The sequence below is a fragment of the Thamnophis elegans genome, chromosome 3, assembly GCF_009769535.1.
Source record: "Thamnophis elegans isolate rThaEle1 chromosome 3, rThaEle1.pri, whole genome shotgun sequence".
Lineage (NCBI taxonomy): Eukaryota > Metazoa > Chordata > Lepidosauria > Squamata > Colubridae > Thamnophis > Thamnophis elegans.
In genome coordinates, this window is record NC_045543.1 from 82,372,060 (window position 1) to 82,390,370 (window position 18,311).

Sequence of the window (18,311 nt, forward strand, 5' to 3'; positions counted from 1 at the left end):
TTTTATCCCCATAGCCACAAAGGCTATTAAAAATAAATTGTATTTTTTTAAAATTCTCCCAATTTTGAGGTGTCCAAATAGGAAAAACTGTGACCATTATCTAAACTAAGAGAGAGAAGCAGAAAGTAAGTCTACAGGGAAGAAAAGGTGAATATCTAGGCTATCAACTACCGTAATTATGAAAATGTTAACATTAGCAGGAATATTGGTACTTACTGTGCCTGGATCTCTGTCTGTTCCCGTAGTAACCAAGAAATGCACAGACATGCCCGTTCAGACACAGAGGCAAGAACAGAAATAAAAAGGGGGAAGAAATTAGAACACAAGCCGCAAACAGTTTTAAAATGGCTTTTATTTATATAAGTCATTGCACATTCCTAATACAGTGATTTCCTGAAAATTACATTTTGTAAACATGATTTACAATTTAACCATACACAAGGCCTAGTTCTTTCCATGACAGAATAAATTAATTTTTATTCTTCAAAAAATTATTCAAGTGCAATTTGCCCAATATTTAAAGGTGTCCTAAACAAAACTACAAAAAAGGAGCAATGCTTAAAACCTTTCATTTCAACTCATTCAAACTCAGTTTTTTTTAATTCTTCATTTGCCCACCCTTTCACCTCTTGCCCCCTTTTCCGTTAAGAGATTTCTTTCTTTAATTAAAAAAAGAAACAAAAATATTGCCCACTTATTCTCGTGTAATGATCATCCACAATATTGTGCTGGCCACTGAGGTTACAACTAAGCATCTGTAGGGATGTTATAAGGACCTGCATTTCATCAAAGCAGGAGAATCCTAGTGAACTCCAGGTTCAAAATCTAAGTACCTCAAGCTAAATTTTGTTTCAATGATATAAATGCAGGACATTTAATGTTTGGCATTATAATTGTTCTTGGTTTTCATTCTAAATAGCTCTTTAGAATTCTTTAGAGATGCCCACAATTTTCAGCAACGTGCGAACACTTATTTGAAACGTCCTAATCAGGCTTCCCATGCCTCTCACCTCTGTGGTGGTCTGTATCGTGATGCTTCTTGTCATCTTTTATTGCCAAGTGAGACTGCCCACCCAGCGCGCTTGAGAGGGCAAGAAGGCCAGCACTGCTTCCAAGTGGAGGGATCCCAGGAGGCTGAAGTCCTGATGGGTGTGGAGTAAGAGGCACTGGAGGTCCATGGCCGTGAGAAAGATGCTGAGCCTGCAACTGCTGTTGCTGTTATTTGTTGTGGTTTTTCCAGATAGAAGCAGCAGGCAATTGGATGGAAGGAAGGAAGGAAAGAAAAGGAGGACTGGTTAGCCAGTGAACATAACACCATGTCTTGCCTCAACGTCTACTCTATTTCAGCCTGGTCTAGGTAACTTTCCTATGCTAAGTTTCACAACTATAGGAATACTGCCTTGGATATTGATTCTTTTGCATTATAGAACTAAGCCATGCAATTTAATCTGCAGGCCAACTAACAGATTTGTGTAGTCTAGACTCTGGAAGACAGCTGGCACCTTTCAAATCCATCTCCGTATTAAAAGAATTAGTGCAGACAGAGATATCATTGCTCTCACCTTCCTGTTCCCAAACGCTTGTTTTCACAACTGCTTTGAATAAAGATGAAAACCAACAACTTAAAAGGGCCCTATCTAAAATAAGTCTCTGTTACAGCTTCTGCTAGGAACATTTCCAATACTGAATCACCAGTTGGAAAAAATGTCCAAACAAGTGTTCTTTTCACTTCATTCTTGTCGTCGGTGTATGCTTGACATTAAGACTGACAGAATACAGTGTGTTAATCTGATTAGCCTTACCCTCAGGGCACTAAGTGAGATTTACCTCAACAATTTCAAATCTATGTACCTATCTCCAAATTCAGCAGACGATCAGACTGATCTTTGCCAGATCACAATATATGCTAGCCTTTTCCAGCCTCAATGCCCTCCAGATGTGCAGACTTCATGTCTCAGAATTCCCTCAGATCACAGTTGAGGATTCTGGGACTGCAGCTCGTAGTTCTGGAAGGTGCCTTGTTTGGAGAAGACTAGTACATGCAGTTATACGTACATAGAGAGAAAATATACATTTTCCCCTTCCAGACTACCCCTGGTTTGAATGTTAACACCAGGGATAATATAACCAACTTGACTGAGCTCCAAACAGAAGGCAAGAGATTGACTTAAGCTGCAAGGCTTCAAGTTACTATTTATCTTCTCAGAAATAAGCCGCTCTGCGAACAATCACACGTGCTTCCAGATAAATATTACAGCCTTCCCCAACTTAGCACTCTCTCCAGATAGACTGGGATTCTAGAATTCCCCAAATGGTTAGTTCCAGGTTGGAGAAGGCTAGTGCACAGAATTGCAGCCCACATCTTGTATCTCTGCAGCCAGACGTTCTACTTAGCCCTTTCCAATTTTGAAAGAATTAATAAGTGCTTACATTTGTAAGCATGGATCTCTGCATTATGACTTCAGCCAAGCTGCAACTCTCAAGAGCTGATAGCATTACCAGATCCTGTGTTTGACACATGGTACAATCATATCAATTACATTTATCACCTCTATAGAGTAGTACTTACTATTTTTTTAAAAAAAAGAAAAAGAAAATCATTACAACTGTGCTTAAAGATAACATTTAACAGAATGTTAGAGGCACTTAAAGGAAATTACGTGTTTCATTTGTGTGTATCTTAGATCAAGAATTTTAAGGAAAACACCTGCTTTTTTGAGTTACTAATGCTATATTCATTTAAATTTGTACAGTAACCAGAGAAGACACATTTAAAAATCTGTCTCAACCATTAAAAAGCTCTGGACTGTTTAATCATTTTAGCACTGCTTCCTATCACCATAAAGTGGACTTAATCCATGCAGTCATTGTGAAAACACTTTCATATTATAAAAATATGATATATATATGCTAACTAACAAGAAGTAACAAGCTGTACCATGCCAAGGAAAGCACAGTGCAATTTATGCTCTTTCACAACAGAAGCATCTCGTCCAGTTTAGGTGTGATATACTTTTATAAATAAATTGGCCTCTAGCAAATAAACCCAAGAAATTTATTTTTCCATAATTAAACAAAGATTTAAAAATTATTACAACTGTGAGCTCTGCCATGCCACCTTGATGTCAACATCAAAAAATCTCAAACATGGTTTTATACAGCTGTTTATATTTAGGGCTTCTTCCGAGAAACATGTCCAAAAATTTGGAAGTGTCTTTTTTTAAGAATAATTTTATTAAAAATGAACAATTAAAAAGATAAAAACTAATGCAAACTATGAAAAAAGAAGTGCATAAAAGAAAAAATAGAAAATTACTTTCCTGCCTCATCAAAACAGGTATAAATTTAGTAACTTGCCACCTTCTCTTAACAATGATGGGTTTAAATTATTTTTAAGAAATCCCTCTTTTTCCCATTACTTATCTCTTTAGGATACAGATCCTAAAAACCTTCCTATTCAGTCCTAACCAACAAAAGTCCTTTAATGATTATCAGAGTTGAATACACACACACACACACACATGCATATATACCTTGATCAAAGAAAGCAACTTCATTTCCCTTTACTTTTAACAATCCTAATTGTTAAGTTTCTTTCTTCTTACTGTTTTCCCCACAATGAAAGGGTCTTCTTTTTAAATCCCTTCACATAATGCCCCAGAATTTGATATTTTTTTGTCTTTTCTTTGTCTTTTTATCACAAATTTTTTCAAAGGTTTAACAAGTATCTTTTGTAAATCCAGTGTAGGAAAGTTAGTGAAGTCATTATTTTAGTTTATTTTGTCTATATTCATTTTAATGTATTAAGACATCAGCCAGTTTCATTTGTATATCCAGTATAGGAACAGTGGGGCACCATTCTGTAGGAGAAACTTACAATCACAGGGGCAACATAGAAATAAGACATAGATTTTTTGGTTATGGAGAGAAAGAATAAACAAAGAAGCAGTGTCTGGGATTATCCAAGAGCCATCTTTTTTCTCTATTTTTCATGATGGCTCCATGTAGATTTATAGTAAATAGATGCAAATGTCAGGGCTAGAGTATATAGCATTTAAGGTGAACAATTGTGCAATAGATCTCTTTCATATAGATGCTACTTATTTGAAATGTTCTGCATGGAAATCAGATATTTCCATTATGATTACTTTCATGTCACTTCAATTATTTCACCACTAATGGCTTCACAAATATATATGTTGAAAAAGTATATGAAAGGATTTTCCACAGAATGCCCAAATTCCACTTCCTATCTGTCATCCGCATAACATTTGAACAATATGTGAAGGAGTTCTATGCACATATAATGTGTGAAGGAACTTTCTGCTGAGCATATAGTAACTCCCCCTTAGTATCAAGTGAAGAAAATGGGATACAATGGCTGCTGCATACATCCTTGTCATTCATTGGTGACGCAAGAAAACACTCTTGTTTTCTACTTTTTTAAAAAAAAAAAGAATTCCCAGTTGAAAATTTTTAAGGATTCAAACAGACAAGATAATATGATTAAAGGATGAAAGAATGCTGAGAATCCAATTCAGTGTAGTACAAAAAGCTGCATGTTTCATCAGGTGGTTGTGAGTTAGCCATAATTCTGCCCTTTATTAAAAATTAAAAGCTATTAAGTACCAGTTTCAGAGCAAACCAAAACCCAATATCAAACATCTGTTGTTTAGAAAAAGTATAATCATTTGGAAGCAGCCTGACTTACTGGAGGAATAATACACAAGTAAAATACTCATTTTGTCTTTATTTAGTAAACCTGAGATTCTGCAAGAATTATCAAGCTAGCTGATAATAATTGATAGATTCATTTGCTTTTCTTTTTATATCACTCATAATTTTTAGATTCCAAACTTGAAGTTAGATTATTTAAACACTGCACAAAACTGTGTTGAAAGTGTAATGTGATTTTTGGATTTATTAATACTTACAATGTTAGTTTTACAATAGCATCCAACTTTCATAGAAATGCTAAAATTAAATGCTCAAAAAATAAAATTAAGATTGTGTTTATAAAATAAACAGCATTTTGCCAACAGAAAAGTTAAGCCTTGGTTCTTAAATTGTATTATAAAAAGAATGAGTAGGATCCTGCATTTAAACAACAATTCAACATCACAACATGGTAGTAAAATGTTACTGTATACAGTATTTTGGAGAAGACTTTTTTAAAAAGTGTTGCTTTTTCTTTTTGCTTGCTATGAAGTGCAGAGTCAACAGAACTGGTATTCTGATGCTTGGACATCTATCTATGCATATATAGAATAAAACAATATTTCAGTAAACAAATTTTATTTGATACAGAAGCTGAATTTATATGATCTCATCTCAGCTGGAAAGATTACATTTAAAATATCAGACTGAACGTATATATTCATTTTTAGGCTACATATGAAGTCACTTTGAATACTGCAACTGACAAACCAATAATCTTCCAGTCAACTAGAATTGCAATCTCATATGAACCAGGAAACTATGTTTAGCACAACTTCTTTACTTTTAATCTTTTAATCATGTGATATAAACCCCTATATCTACAATAACTAAATGTGTTTTAAGCCCCTTTTATTCTCTGTTCCAAAGACAGTTTCAAATATTTAAACACTGCAATCAATGTCAGTGATATTCCTAAGCTTTACTTTAGTAAGATTCAGTATAGAAATTTCTATTTGTATCATTTTTTTCTATGTGTGTAGGTGTTTTTTTTAAAAAAAACTCTGTTCATGAAGCTAATGTAGCAACATGGGATTTATATAAGCTGTTTTATACTAGTTCAGTATTTATTTTTTCCCACTTATTACACTACTGTTCACTTCAGCTTCATTCCAGTTCCTATACAGGCTGTTAAGTGGAGGATTATTTTCCCCTATCACCTAATCAATCATTTTTTTAAAAACTGAGATCACTCGAGTTATAACCTACTGTATACAAAGCATGTGGATCAATGAATTTTATATTTTCCCACTCCTAATAAAGTACTTGAATAGGTTTTCTCCTTAAGTAAGGTGTAGTAGGTGATGGTCTTCTCCAATCTTGAATTCAAAGTTAACACTGTACATCTGACAATATGCTGGATTTGCAATTAGGATGCCAATAAAAAGAGGTTGATTGATGCTTATAACTTTTTGTGTGTATGAAAACCAGGAAATTGAGTGCCCCTGGAAAAGCTCTTGGTTGCTTCCTTGAATAATTTTTTTTAACTAGTTTACATATATCATGACACAATTTCCTAAAACTTGTAATTAATTTAATTAAGGAATTTTAAATCACGTTCTAAATCAAAAAAGTAGCATATTTACTGCAAAAGGAGAAAAATAATATTCAAATTAAATGATACAATTTAATAAGATATTCCTTTATTAAACTTGCAAGTTTAATTCAGATAGGTAACCATTAAATACCACTTCAGAGTAGCATCACTATTAACCAAATATTTTTTTAGCCAGCATGACTAGTGAAATCCAGCAACAGGGGTCAAAGCCTGATGTAATAAAGGAGAAAAGTATGCAGTCTGAAGAGACTTGGTACTTTCAACAGGAATTTAAAAGTTGTAACACTGTTGTACAATTATAATTGAGTAATTTCATGTTTGGTTTTAGCCTCTGGAATATTTTCTAGTTTAAATCATGTCCTAATCTTGTAGATACTTTTATTCAATGGGAAAGGGAAAGAAAGAAAAATAAATCCAAAATGGCAATCTGCCCCTCACTTATACAATAAAGTATTTCTAGAAAATAACACTTTTTAGCCTTATATATTGCTCCATTGTGCTTTACAGCTCCCTCTAAGCCACGGGTGTCAAACTTCCAGTGTCACATTGCCATCACATGATGTATCAAGATGTTTTTCCCCTTTGCGGAGTTGGGATAGGTGTGGCCTGCATGTGACATATCTGGCCCGCGGGCCACCAGTTCGACACCCCTGGTTTAAGCGATTTACAAATGTCAGCATATTGTTCCCAACAATCTGGGTCCTCATTTTACCAACCTCGGAAGGATGGAAGGCTGATTCAACCTTACTTCCCATCAGGATCGAACATGTGGCAGTCAGCAGTTTGCCTGCAATATTGCTTTCCAACCAATGCACGACCAAAGCTTCTCAAAATTATGATCAAAATTAATACATTTCAATTTGCATTTCTGAAATAATTATTAGCACAGGGAATAAAAACACAATTGCATAGGTTTAGGCAAGAACAAAAAAGCTTCCAACTAAAAACTGGAAATAATAGAATAGACAGATAACAGATTTTATAGTTGTCTGAATAAATTTATTTTATGTCTCTATACACTCCTCTATCTGACCTTTATGGCTCTTTGTTTCTAATTCTAATGCTAAATTCATACCACCCATCAAGCAGCAAACATATGTCTTATTTCAAAAGCATAGCTTGATATTTCGAATGCAATCTGCAAGGTATATGGGGAGAAAGCAGTTTTAAGAAATACATACTAGACTCTGGTTTTTAGCATACTTTGTAATTTAGATCCCCTTAAGTAGATAAAGAAATCCTTCTATTTGTTCAGAATCTTGTTTTTTAGTTTAAATCTGGAGTATACTCCTCAAACAAAAAAGACAATTCTTGTAATCTTCAATCAGTATTAACCAGCCGTGTGTGGGGGAGGGGAGGCAAATGGCAGCTGGAATGTGTGACACATGTGCAAAGGGAATGAGTTACGTATCCCAATGCTCCATCCATCATCTTGCTGATTTTTTCCACCACTTTACCCCCAAATAGTTAATTTTAACAGCTAGAGGTTTGGTGGGTTGTGGATTAGATAGCTGCAGCCTAAAATATTTGGACTGGGGAAATACTATTAAACCTTTTTTCCCAACCTTCTTTAAAAGACTTTTGACATTTTATCTCTGCAATGGCCCCTTCTCCCCATCCACCCCAGAAGTAAAGTCAGAATTGCAGATGATGATTCTAACACTTCTGCAATAAGAAGCTGCTGCAGCAAATTTTTGCCTCCACATTTCTATTTTACAGGAAAAGATATATTCTAGTAATTTATAGGCGCTCTGAAGATTAACTACAGGCTCATAATAAACCCCCAAGAGGTTAACCTCATCCTCTTAAGCTTCACACACTACCGTCTCAGAAATACCATAGCCAAGGAAAGGAAAAATAATCCAGTGGTTTGCTAATCCTTTAGTCAATCACCTCATGCAATGGCACAAAGCCCTTTAGTTGCCAACAACTCAATCTGTCTCACCAATACCATCAATCCAACTGATACATTTCACAGAAGCATGAACAGCACACCTCAAAGGGGTAAGAGGAAACCCTTCAATCATTAAAGTATTAAATTCTTTTTCACCTCAACTAAAATATCCACAATGTCTTGTGGACCCAAAAGATACTTGTTAAGATGTATTTCTACAGTGCATTTTTGTTAAAAAAATCTGCAAATCTATATCAATCTCTTAAAGTGTTCTAATTATCAGTGTGGCCTAATTATGATTCTAATACAGGGATGTCAAACTCAAGGCCCAGGGGCTGGATCCAGCCCACAGGTGCTTAGATGGGACCCTGTGGGCCACCCTGGAAACAGCCCATTTTCACTGACAGAGCTGTTGGGCTATCACAGATACTCCTCTAACGTATAGCTGGCCACCCCCACCCTGCCTCCCAAGGCCAAACACAACGCCTCAATGAAATTGAGTTTGATACCCCTGTCCTAATGAAAACTTTCTTTAATTTTCCTAACCGCTGACTATATTTTCCTCTTACTCTAATCTCTTAAAACTTTACTAAGAAATCCATTTAAATGTCCATTCCAATAAAATATTTATCACCACACTTGGAACATTGAAATAGGAAGAGAATGATTGCTTCACTTGCCATTTTGCTAGTTCACTTTGTAACATTTAAAATTAGACTCATTATCCTTCAAAGCAAATGTGTGTCATGTATGTGAAGGTATTCTGTCTAGGAGCCTTTTGCCTTATCTTCAAATAAACACTATACAATCTCAACGACCTGGACTGCATGAACTTGCAGATGAGCAATCCATACTGGCTCGGACTCCTGAAAAAGGAACCTGGACACTTTTCAAGAGTGTTACATTTGTAGGAGAGGTGTTTGTGGGGTTGTTAGAATTTGTTCCATCAGGATTAAACATGCACAGTTCCAGATCTAGCTTACAGATTTTATGAGAGCAAACTCTCCCACCCTCCAATTTAACTGAATGTTTTCCCACATACCTTCCTCACACCTTCCTGTGCCTTAATTCTTGTGCCAAATGGAATACAAGTCTAGAGGTAGAAGGGCATTCTCAACAAAGAAGTAAGGGCACCATTTAGAAGCAATTATTTTCCATGTCAAGCAACAAAACTTTTTTTAAAAAAAAATCCTAAATCTCACTAAGCATCACTAAAAACATGGATCTTAACTATTTCCATACATTTATTAGGAACTCAACTTTCCCCTCAATTTGTTGCCTCTCTACTGCTTCTATTTCAATGCAACTCACATTTCTTGGGCCTTGCTTAGCCGGTGGCTACTTGATTTGTGCTTCTAATGTTGGAGAATTCAGCAGTTGATTTGCATTTTGAAAAGACTCATGAAGTTTCAGGCTCACAATAGATGTCTAAACCGTTAAATTACTATTTCTTTTATTAGCCTGAAAGACACTGCAGTTTAAGAGCATGGCCTCCACTATTGTTCTTTATACTAAGTTGGGTCTCTGAACAATACTGACAGCTGCTATTAAACTGAGCTGGCGTTTACTTTAGTGCAGCTGCTGCTTGTAGGAACAGACCGACTCCTGATGCTTCCTCCCCTCTAGGGACACAGGCTGACACAGTGAATGTTCAATGAAGAGGAGCAAAGGGCCAGTGAATTGTCAGCCCAATTTTATGCTACTCCAATTTTCCAGAGTGTACCCAACCCCTTTCAAATAAATCAAGCATATGTCAGAGCATGAAACTTATTGTGCAGCACAGGATAATTATTTGTGTATACAAATGTGCAGTGGAAGAGATGATCTCTTGCTGGACCAATATCTATGTGTAAAGTGAGACTGCAGTTGCACAATAGTTTTTGGATTATAACACAATTGTTAGATCAGCTGGGCAAGGCACTACTTAGATTGGGGGGAAAGGTTGGGAAAAAACATGATGCTTAGAAATAGTGAAAAATAAGATATATTATAGTTGACGATAACATATAAATGCCTCAATTTGTTGCAGGGCTGATAACCTATGCATACGTACCATTGAGAGGGACATGGCTGAAATGCATAAAGTCATGAATAGCTTGCAGTAAGTGGACAGTAAAAAGGTTTATTTCCTGCTCACAAAAGAATTATCCAATGGAAAGAGATTTAGAACAAATGAAAGAAAAGTCCATCTTCGCAAGCTCATAACTAACCCATGGAATTCATTCCACAAGATGTGATCCGGTGGGTTGAGATACATCCACTCAGGAGTAATTTACCAATTAGAGTTACTTTAGGATTTAAGGCAGCATCCCTCCAAATAACATTTGCAGTCTCCTGCCTGTGATCACCCTACTTTGATTCAATCCAGTATTTTATCACAATGAAAAAATGCTGGATTAAATTGGTCCAATTTGACAGGGCAAATCTTATTTTCTTGCTAAGAAGTATGCAATTATTTTTCAGGAGGAGTTCACTGCATATGAGGTGAACCTCAATTTACAGTCTTTTTTAATGTTGTTTCACTTAAAATGAAATCAGCGTATTAAATAAATGGATGGTAGTTTTGTTCCTTTAAAAATATCCAAGTTTGTGCTGAAGGCATTCAACTGGAGGTAGTCTGTAAAAGATTGCAGTATTGTTCTCTTGGCTTCTGGGTGCTCTTAAGGAAAAGGCAGCAGTGTACAAAGATATAAGCCAGATGCTCCACAAAATATTCATTGTCCAATATAAACATTTCCAATTTATTTTAAAAGCTATTTTGAGCTGTGTCCGCTAAACAACACTTGCAGGCATAGAAAATACCCAGTTGAACTTCTGAACTAAATTCCAAGTAAAGACATCATAGGGACAAGTCATGGGTCATGAAGACAAATAAAGACTTTTGGGAAAAACGGTAGTTGACTGGATGGGGCAAGCAGGAAGAAAAAGGACATAGTTTAAAGGAGGAGTTGTGTTTATGCAAAGCTAATCTGTGGCATGTAATAAGGCTGCCTGAATAAAATTTAAGTTGAAAATCTACTGACACTTGCAGGGAGGAATGGCTATTAAAAGGAAATGAAGGTCATTCTCTCAGTTTATTTCACCTAATTGACTGCCAATAATTTTCCACAGATCTACAATTCAGAAATTGATTAAAGCAGAGTTTTCAAGCAGAGGATCATCTTTTAATCCTCCTTAGGTCTTGTGGGGATGGGGGGAGTTCCCCCATCTCCAGTTGGGATGTAATTTTAAGCACAGATGGATTAACCGGTGCTATTGTTTGAACACGTCACTGGACTATTGCACTGTTAATCCATACAGCAGCATGTCTAATTATCATTACAAAGTGTCTGAGGGAACTATAAAGACCAGCAGGGCATCTTCTCACAAGCAATTAACATAAACTAGTAAATGAATAATTTCAATCTCTCATAGTACTCGCACATGAATAAAAATCAGAAGGAGGACTTGTTTCAAGTTCTTTTGCCCACTACAGAAGCAATAGGGTGGAAATACAAGTGATATGTCTTCAGCATTATAAAATTAATGTATATGACAAGTAAAATGCACAATGCCCATAAATATAAAGCAAGTTATATACTTGCTTTCATATATTAGCAGGTGATTTTTCCATGAAGTTAAAAGTTTTAAACTTTCTAAGTACATGAGGAGTATACAAATTCTGGCAAACCTAGATTGTCTACTATTCTTTCTCATCTTTTTCTATAATGTCAGGAGGAAGATAGATAACTATTAGATAACTATTTTTACTTTTATTTAAATACAACTTGTTATGTTATTTTGGGATGTAACTATGACATTAGTATTACTATAGTATATTAATTGGAATGATACAGCACACCATACCTAAGCAAAAGCAGAAATAAACATTTCACCCAATCATTTTTTCCACTTATAAATATAAACAAAATAACTTTACTTTTATAGCATGCTAATGTTATTTTTTTTTTGTAAATGTAGATATTCAGATTATCAAATGACTCAGATACCAAGAAAATCTGTTAATCCCTACAAAATGTATCAGTCCTAATTAGTTTGGTTTCTTTTTTCTAACCTATGACATACCCATTCCAAACATTAATTTGCAATTCAGAAACATTCCACATATAAAATAGGTCTACGATATATAACAGGGATGTCCAATCTTGGCAATTTAAAAACTGGTGGACTTCAATTCCCAGAATTTCCCAGAATGGTTGGCTGGGGAATTCTGGGAATTGAAATCCACAAGTCTTTAAATTGCCAAGGGCAACTTAATATACACTCCCGATATACAGCATAAAGCAATATCATTTGATAAATTAAGCTTTTAGCAATGCTACCAGTTAAAAATGCATAAGTGCCAAGAAAACACTTAAAATCTAGCCAATTATCAAAGATATTATTACATATTAAAAATTGAAACATCAAAAATGCCAAAAGCAATAAAAAAGGAAAGCTGGTTATACACACTGTAGGAGGTAGACCTGCAAGGCCACGTACCCCGATGATGGCATTCAGCTCAGCCATAGTCACTTGTTTGGCACGTTCCACTGCTTGAGCTACTTGTTGTTGATGCTAGAAGGACAAATAAATGTCTATTATCAGAACACATTTAGATCAGATTTAGATCTTCAGATTTAAGTAGGAGAAAAAGGTCTTTTTTCAATCAAGCAGTAGGTATATTTCAAATTAGCAAACTGAGACACAACTTCCTTTCACCATGCATAAATACATAGCTTTTACTATAGCTTATTTGCAAGTTAACCTTCTTCCAAAGCTGATAAGTAACACTTCTGTTGTGCAAACTGTGCTAAAACATACTATTGGCTAATGATGGTCACAACCTCAACCCTTGCCTTAACACTACCTCATTGGGGAGTCATCACTGAAGACACCCCTGGGTGCCAATTGTGAGCTAGGAAAGTGTGTGTGACAAAGCATTAGGGTAGTATATCTGGCCTATTCGTGTTGTGTTAATAAGCATTCTACCAATGTCCTGGTATCAATTTAGTCACCAGGTTCTCCCATACACTAAATTCAATTTACATTTGTGTCAGTAACCAGGTTTTGATACTCCCCAAAATTCACATCTATTGCTACATAAATGCTACCGTGTTTCCCCGAAAATACGACCTGTCCCGAAACTAACGCCTTGCCACATTTTTCGCAAAAATATAAGCCAACCCCCCAAAATAAACCCCCTAGACAACCCCCCCTCCGGCCAGAAGAGGACCACTCACCGACCTAGCGGTATCCCGAAGGCGCCAAGCCGCGGGAGCCAGGGGAAAGGCACTCATGTTGCTTGCCGCCTTCGGGATACCGCTAGGTTGGGAAGTGGTGTTCTGCCTAGCCAGAGGAGGGAGTTGCCGGGCAGCTGCTCATGAGCTTGGTTACCTCATGGCTGCTTCACCCCTGAGGCTGTGCCTGGCTCTTTGGAAGTCCACTCGCAAGGGAGCAGCCACCCGGCAAATCCCCTCTCCAGCTGGGCAGAGTGCCATTCACTGACCTCACTAAGGTGCCAAGCCACATGGCGCTCTGCCCACCCCCAGCTCCCGTGGCTTGGCACATTCAGGATACCTCCTAGGTCAGTGCATGGAGCTCTGCCTGGCTGGAGAGGGGGTTGCGCAAGCTCCTGTTCCAAACAAGCCTCACCAAACCCTTCTGCAGCTCTCCCAAGGCTCCGCCACCGCCGCCTGCCAATGCCACGCTCCGAGCATAACTTCCAAACTCCAAAACTCAGGGCCGAGTCTTCCAGCATTGGCCGCTCTGTCCGGCAGCCAGCCCACCATAGAGAATACTCTTAGAGCAGCCGATGCTGGAAGACTCAGCCCCAAGTTTTGGAGTTCGGAAGTTATGCTCAGAGCATGGCGGCGGGCAGCGGCGGCGCTCTGGGAGAACTGTGGAAGGGTTTGGTGAGGCTGGGGGCAGAAGAGGCGCTTGTGCAACACCCCTCTCCAGCCAGGCAGAGCTCCATGCACTGACTTATGGAGTATCCCGAATGTGCCAAGCCATGGGAACTGAGGGTCAGGCAGAGCGCCACATGGCGGGCGCCTTAGTGATACCCCCTAGGTCAGTGAATGGCGCTCTGCCTGGCTAGAGAGGGGATTTGCTGGGTGGCTGCTCGTGAGCATGGTTACCTCATGGCTGCTTCACCCCTGAGGCTGTGCCCAGCTTTTCGGGAGTCTGCTCACAAGGGAGCAGCCGCCTGGCAACCCCAAAACAATAAACACAGTAATAAATGTCTGTCAAGAAATTTAACGCAGATTACAATTCAGGCCTTTTTCTTAGACTTTTGCTAGACTTCTCCTTTCTTAGACTTTAATGTTTCAAATGAAACGTAAAAGGGCTTTCAGAATTTCAACCAATTCTTAGATGTTTTTTTGGTTTTGCAAATGCCACTCAAAAAGTTTAGTGTGCTATTAAACACTATCATTTTTATTTACAGAGGATTTAACAAATGGTTAGACTAGCAGCTGCTAAGCTAATGCTAGCATTAAAAAAATCTTGATAATCTTTTTAGACTGCCTCCTCCTGTGTTGGAAAGAATAATTTTGTGGTTGAGCTATTTCACCAGTTATACAGTTGGTGTATCTCATCTCATCTGCTAGACCAAATTAACAGGGGGCCTGCATACTTCAGCTATAACAGATGTTCCTCATTCTTCTGAATTTTGATAAAATTAACATTTTAAAAACTAATTTACAAACAAAGCTGCAACATAATTTCACTTTAAACAGCTGAACATTTGTACTTACTTCTTGAGACAAAAATGGAATGACTTGTGCACAGATTGTATTCAATCTCTTGGCAATTTCAGTCTATAGAGAAAAGTAAATATTTGGATTAATACACACACATTATATTTTAGTTTGCAAGTTCATGTGAAAAATAAATGTTATAAAATGTGAAGTACCCCAATATTACATCAAATATCTAGAATATGTAGTTAAGCTGAAAGAGTTCATCTTACTGAAGAACATCTGCTACAGCTTCACGTATATTTAAACAAATATATTCTTACTACACAAGTCATTAACAAATAAAGCATGAATTCAAGACTAGCATGAGATTGGTAAATCTATTGTTCCTCCCCATTTTTTATTATTTGAAGTCTTCTAAGTATTGAAAAAGGAGAAATGAGTCACAAGTAGATAACCTCACAAACTGATATCCAAGTAGGTACTTTATAACAATCTATGCTTAGTATCTTGTGATATTTATGGCAGAGATGCAAGATACCTGATAAGGGCATCCTGCATCACTGCCATAAATGAAACATCTGTTAAATGAATTTTGCCCTATTTACGATCTTCTTGCCAGAGCTGTTAAGTAATTCACTGCAGTTGTTAAGATAGTAACGTGGTTGTTAAGTAAATCTGGTTTCCGCAGTGACTTTGCTTGTCAGAAGATTGAAAAGGTGTTCACATGGCCTTTCATCATAAATATGAAACAGTTGCCTAGTATCCAAATTTTGATTGCGTAACCATGGGATTGTGGTAACAGTTCTAAGTGTCATAAATCACTTTTTCTAGTGCTGATGTAACTTTGAATGGTCGCTAAACGAACTGATATAAATTGGAGACTATCTGTATTTGTCAATACTGCACTATATATGATTGTATGGCACTGACACAGTCTTTCATTCAAACCATCTGTGAGCCACAAAAATCTACACTCAACTTTAATTTATGCTACCCTTTCATTTTTTTGAGTAAGAACTCAATCTACTTTGAAATGTTCCACAACTAGTAATAACAGCTTCAGATATTTAATGAAGACAAGCTTGCAGCATGAAAAAAAGTCCTAAGAAATACTCATGAGGCCAGAATCCAACCTTTAAAAAGAGGGGATGGGAGTGAATAGCCCCAAACCAGTCAATCAATCAAAAATATAAGCTATGCTTTAGGAATATGCCATATAGATGGCATTAAATCTCTGAAATTCCTGACACAGCCCCTCAGGTTCATGTAACATTCATGAATTCTGAGTTGTCGTAGCTAGCTTGACACAGCTTATCGCTAGATTTCTGATCTGCAAATACAGAGGACAGTTAAAACAATGGGGGATGAAAGAAACCATCCCTTGCAGACAGCAGATACATCAACACTAATTGCCCGGATTCTTTTTGCTCGCCACCAAAGCAGATCTGCAAGGCTGGTGCCTCTTGTGAAAGCCCCTCAAGTACCCTTAATTGTTTATGTTCTTAATGTAAGGCCTCTTGAATGCATTCATTTTTAATAGCAGGCTTGAGTGTTGGGCCTATCAAAGAGCACAACAGCAACCCCAGTCATTAGTCCTTTGCTATGGCAATGATGACCTTTTGATTTATTTGTAAATGACAAGCTTGCTGGGGCTCCAGACTCAATCAGTGCCCTCCTTTCTAAAGCATCATAAACATGATGGGGGAATTCAAGATAAAGTTGAGACTGAAATTGTTTGCATTCTGTGGGAGGTATGTGTATATTTTTTTTACTAACTTAAAGTGTTTTGATCTGAAGCACAGTCAGCTTCAAGTGTTGTTATTTGTCATTTTGTCAACATTTCATATTGAACTGAGTGATTAAGGGGGGGAAAGGCAGGTGCTTGAACAGTTTCAAAAATGCCTGCTTCAAATTCTGTAAATGTTTGATCAGAGATTTTCTTTTCTTTCTTTCCTTTCTACAGAAGGAAACCACATATATTTAACCAAGATTAAAATGTATGATACTCGAAGCTTTTCCCCACAGAAGAATTTAATGCATTGTTTCTTAATACAGCAGTTTCCATGGGTCATTTTTCCCCATTAAAAGTGAATTCTCATTAAAAATTTAAAAGCAACAATAAAGTTAAGGTATTTCCTTGAACAAACTGGAAGTTTAGATAAATAATCACACTACTGAGAACCTGTGTACCAAAAATCATAAGGCACCATGACCTAGAGCAGGAAATGTTTGCTCAGTCTTTTAGCACAGAAAGTTAACAAGTTTCCAAACGTATTCTTGAGTGATGCCTTTGTTAGAATGACCCAAAAAAAAGGTGTGAATGCTTCTGAGTTCTCCATTAGCAAAAATATTATAAAATAGATGGAGCTGAGAAATTTTTCCAAGCATAAGGACTGTAGTGTTAAGAATGAATTATTTTATACCTATTTTTTTTAAAAAAAAATCCATTCACAATAAAAAAAAAAATCCATTCACAATAACTGCTTTGTCTTCCTGACCTGACAAGTGGCAGTGATAAGTAATCAGCAAAAAAGAAAAATAAGCTTTGTCCTTTTACTTCAGCTCCTATATTGCAGAATGCATATAGCAATAGCATGTAGACTTACTACTTCACAGTGCTTTACAGCCCTCTCTAAACTGATTACAGAGTCAGCACATTTGCCCCATCAATATCTAGGTCCTCATTTTATCAATCTTGGAAGTATATGTACCGGTACTTACACACACACACATAAACACACACACACAGACACAGTTTAACAACAACAACAACAACAAAACCTGGGACAATATCCGGAAAATAAAGAAGAAACTTATTTTTAAACTATTGGAAATAAAATTAGACCAACATTCTTCCAGATTTCTACACAGGAATATTCAAAATTCCATTCTATGTTAAAAGAGTTGGATTTAGTCTATTTAGAACTGGAAAGTTCAAAGGACTTCAATTGTTTTAAGTAATTGCTGAAACTAGGATTACAGCTGTAATATGCACTCCAAATCTCTTTACTGTGGCATATTAATAAAAACAATAAATCCCAGATGAAGTACATGCACCAATATTTTCCTATTTTCTTGTAACCTCCTATTTTTACTTATCTGAATTATCTTTTCCTGTCACAGTCAACAAACTGTCCTTGTAATTTCAACTGAAGAACACCAGACCTTGTCAGAGGTTATCCATGATGTGATTAAAATAATATTTTGGGGCAGGAGAAAAGGAGTAAGTGCTTCCCACAATTGAAATACAAATTAGAGATGTATGAAAAGCTAGATGTCTTAGAAAATGCAATTTCATCATGTTAATTAAACGGGATATCACCAAAAGCTTTTACTTTTTTGTGAGAAGCAATGCTTTGTTATCTGAAAGGCAATCCAGTTTCCTGACTTCAAAAGGCATCCTCCTCATTGTTCTTTGTTAGATGGGAGAAATTAAACTAAATATTCCATTCAAATCCTC

General features: G+C 36.7%; 1 protein-coding gene across 4 annotated transcripts in view; it reads right to left on the reverse strand.

Annotated features, from left to right (window-relative positions):
- The window catches only part of LOC116506662 (transducin-like enhancer protein 1), a 78,425-nt gene that overhangs the window by 42,420 nt on the left and 17,694 nt on the right, over nt 1-18,311 (reverse strand). The window contains exons 5-9 of one of the 4 annotated variants that reach the window (XM_032214500.1): nt 14,906-14,968; nt 12,651-12,725; nt 2,431-2,505; nt 1,011-1,215; nt 217-233 (exon numbers count right to left, since the gene is read on the reverse strand). In XM_032214500.1, coding sequence (XP_032070391.1) covers nt 217-233; nt 1,011-1,215; nt 2,431-2,505; nt 12,651-12,725; nt 14,906-14,968 — 435 coding nt within the window. Of the gene's footprint in view, nt 1-216; nt 234-1,010; nt 1,216-2,430; nt 2,506-12,620; nt 12,726-14,905; nt 14,969-18,311 lie in introns of all 4 variants that reach the window. The other 3 variants (XM_032214499.1, XM_032214502.1, XM_032214501.1) reach the window with 3 other exon arrangements.